Source organism: Trachypithecus francoisi, unplaced genomic scaffold, assembly GCF_009764315.1.
Source record: "Trachypithecus francoisi isolate TF-2019V2 unplaced genomic scaffold, Tfra_2.0 Lachesis_group12, whole genome shotgun sequence".
Taxonomy (NCBI): domain Eukaryota; kingdom Metazoa; phylum Chordata; class Mammalia; order Primates; family Cercopithecidae; genus Trachypithecus; species Trachypithecus francoisi.
Window position 1 is genome coordinate 111,348,283 of NW_022681457.1, and position 3,512 is coordinate 111,351,794.

Sequence of the window (3,512 nt, forward strand, 5' to 3'; positions counted from 1 at the left end):
AGGGATCCACAGCAAATGATTGGTAAAGATGGACCAGAAAACCAGATCTTTTGACTCCAAGTCCCATTTCATGCCAAGTAAGTGTTTATTTTTATTTTTTTATTATTATTTTTTGAGATGGAGTTTTGATCTTGTCGCCCAGGCTAGAGTGCAACGGCTCAATCTCAGTTCACCGCAACCTCCGCCTCCTGGGTTCAAGCGATTCTCCTGCCTCAGCCTTCCGAGTAGCTGGATTAAAGGCATGCACCACCACCCCTGGCTAAGTTTGAATTTTTAGTAGAGATGGAGTTTCTCCTTGTTGGTCAGGCTAGTCTCGAACTCCCCACCTCCAGTGATCCGTCCACCTTGGCCTCCCAAAGTGCGGGGATTACAGGCGTGAGCTGCCACACCCAGCCATAAGTGTTTATGTTTTCAATGCAGAATTATACCATACAGTGTTAAAAATAAAAGGTCTTACAACTGATCCAACTTCTCAAAAATGGAAGCTTTGATAAGGAAAAATTTAATTTCTTTGATTTCTATGAAAATTCATGGCTCGTTCGGTTTTAAAATTAATTTGGCCAATACTGCCATGACTTTAGTCTCTCTCTTTAGGAAGTAGTGATAAATTATACAGCTTTCTCTTCGTTTTAGGGTCACAGAAAATCCTCTACTGGACAGCACACATGCAGGATCTGTAAGTCTGAACACTAATTCAAAGTCCACTCCTGCTTGACCAAACAGCAATGCACTTAAAATTTAAAAAAAAAGGTCTGCTCTCCTTTATAGGAGATAACAGCAGAACATAGGTTGAAGCAGTCACACTGTGCCAGAAATCAGTTTCTTCACAACTCAGAGAAGAGAGGGAATGCATCATACTAAACATCTACTGAGCCTCCCCAAACTAACAGCCATGTTGTATTTTACATGAATGGACTCATTACCACTACTGTGACCACAGAGCAGTTACAAGGCATCCTTTTGTAGCACTAGTACAAAACAAATAGAGAATATGGTCCCTACCCTAGGGCAGCTTGCTGAAGTCCCTTCCCAGATCTGCCAGCTCTCAATCACTGCTCATCACAAAACAATGACGTGGAGCTTCACACAAGTACAGAAAACAAAGGAAAACAGGCTACCAAATAACTACAACCATAGAACCAGCTAAAATAGAATAACTACAAAGTGAATAGGAAGAATATAAACAGTGTCCTGATGAGTGCCACAGGGCGGCATGGCTAGAGCACTAAGAAACAACTAAAGCTAACAAACCAGCCTGGCATGGAACCGACAGGGAGGGTTGTTCTTTCTCAGTTAAGCTTTTTTTTTTTTTTTTCTCTTTGATAGAATCTTGCCCTGTCCCCCAGGCTGGAGTACGGTGGCACAAGCTCGGCTCACTGCAGGCTCCGCCTCCCGGGTTCACGCCATTCTCCTGCCTCAGCCTCCCGAGTAGCTGGGACTACAGGCGCCCGCCACCACGCCCGGCTAGTTTTTTGTATATTTAGTAGAGATGGGGTTTCACCGTGTTGGCCAGGATGGTCTCGATCTCCTGACCTGTGATTCACCAGTCTCGGCCTCCCAAAGTGCTGGGATTACAGGCATGAGCTACTGTGCCTGGCCTCAGTTAAGCTTTATATTGGTGGTGCATCCAAGAGGTAGCATCATGTCAGCAATGACTCGTAATAAAAAATAATCATGGGGTGAACTTGATGTATGCTCAGCATCAGAAGACCCAACGATCTTTGCCCCTTAGCAGTTTAGCCACATGTACGCATAGACTATATCACATACATATACTTAGTCTAAATCATATATACCAAGCTAACAGAAAAAGAATAGCAATTTCTTTTTTTTTTTTTTTTTTTTTTTTTTGAGACGGAGTCTCGCTCTGCCCCCAGGCTGGAGTGCAGTGGCCGGATCTCAGCTCACTGCAAGCTCCGCCTCCCGGGTTTACGCCATTCTCCTGCCTCAGCCTCCCGCCACGTCGCCCGGCTAGTTTTTTGTATTTTTTAGTAGAGACGGGGTTTCACCGTGTTAGCCAGGATGGTCTCGATCTCCTGACCTCGTGATCCGCCCGTCTCGGCCTCCCAAAGTGCTGGGATTACAGGCTTGAGCCACCGCGCCCGGCCAAGAATAGCAATTTCAAACATTTTGCTAGCACATAACTTTGCAAAAGAAAAATCATTTCCCTTTATAACAAAGGGCTTTCAGAATCCAAGTATCAAATGAAATACTTCTAGCATTTAAAGAGTTTTTTAGACACATACAATTATATTCAATGAAGTTATGAGTGAGCTACAAAATGGAAAATTAAGAACTCACATTGATAAAACCTCAAACACATCTCAGAATAAACTCAAGCTTTTTAGCTTAACACCTACGTCTTTGTCAACTTTTTACTACGGAAGGGCCTGTTAAACACTTACGTAATAAAATTCAATGTTCTATGCTAAATGCAGAGAATTTTATAGTACACTGCATGACTTATAGTTACATTATCACCTTTTTCCCACAATGCTTACATTATTTCACCATTATAATCATTATTAAGCTATTAATACAAAGCAGAACACTTCTTCAAATTAAGTCACCTTTTGCTGTAAGTAGCAAAGACTGCCTTCCTGCACCAAACAAAGAAGCGACTCTTGAAATACTGGGTGGAATTTCTTTTTTTTTTTTCTTTTTCCTCTTCTTTTTGAGACGTTGTTTCGCTCTTGTTGCTCAGGCTGGAGTGCAATGGCCCGATCTCAATTTTGGCTCACCACAACCTCTTCCTCCACGGTTCAAGCGATTCTCCTGTCTCAGCTTCCCGAGTAGCTAGGATTACAGGCAAGTGCCACCACGCCCGGCTATTTTTTTGTATTTTTAGTAGAGATGGAGTTTCTTCACGTTGGTCAGGCTGGTCTCGAACTCCCGACCTCAGGTGATCCACCCGCCTCGGCCTCCCAAAGCGCTGGGATTATAGGCGTGAGCCGCGGCACCCAGCCAGAATTTCTTTATCCAACATAGGACTGATGCGCTTGGCAGATTTGCAATAGATGATCAGGAGCCACATGCTTACTGGACAAGACGAATTCCTCGTGGTTTCTGTTGTGCTGGTTGTCTTCCCAGTCCAACCTCTTCCGCAGCAACTGGCACTGCTCCAGCTCCTGCACCAGCACCTGGGCCGCTCTCCGACACCAGCCCTCCGATAGGTACCGGGCGATGAGGAAGTACAGCTCCGACTCCGCGAGAGGCACTGGGCGCTGGGCGGACAAGGGCTCTGCCATGGCCGGGCACGGGGCGGGAGGCGGGAGCGAGTGATCCAGCGAAGCTTGTGGGCCCTGCCGAGGCCTGAGCAGGCTGGCGTTCCTCTCCTCAGGCGGGCGCCACTGCGGCCTTGCATTTCCATTTTTAGCTATACTTTTGTTGCAGAGACACATAGTAGTGTCATCAACATAAGATTTTTTTTAGCCGGGCGTGGTGGCTCATGCCTGTAATCCTAGCACTTTGGGAGGCTGAGGCGGGCAGACCACGAGGTCAGGAGTTCGAGA

The 3,512-nt window shown here is 45.8% G+C and overlaps 1 protein-coding gene across 1 annotated transcript; it reads right to left on the bottom strand.

Annotated features, from left to right (window-relative positions):
• Nucleotides 1-2,556: 2,556 nt before the first annotated feature.
• Nucleotides 2,557-3,257, bottom strand: LOC117093946 (bromodomain and WD repeat-containing protein 1-like). Its single transcript, XM_033229358.1, has 2 exons — nucleotides 3,000-3,257; nucleotides 2,557-2,670 (listed from the first exon to the last, which is right to left on the bottom strand). The coding sequence occupies exons 1-2, from the start codon at nucleotides 3,246-3,248 to the stop codon at nucleotides 2,557-2,559; spliced, it is 363 nt and encodes a 120-aa protein (XP_033085249.1). The 5' UTR covers nucleotides 3,249-3,257.
• Nucleotides 3,258-3,512: the final 255 nt, after the last annotated feature.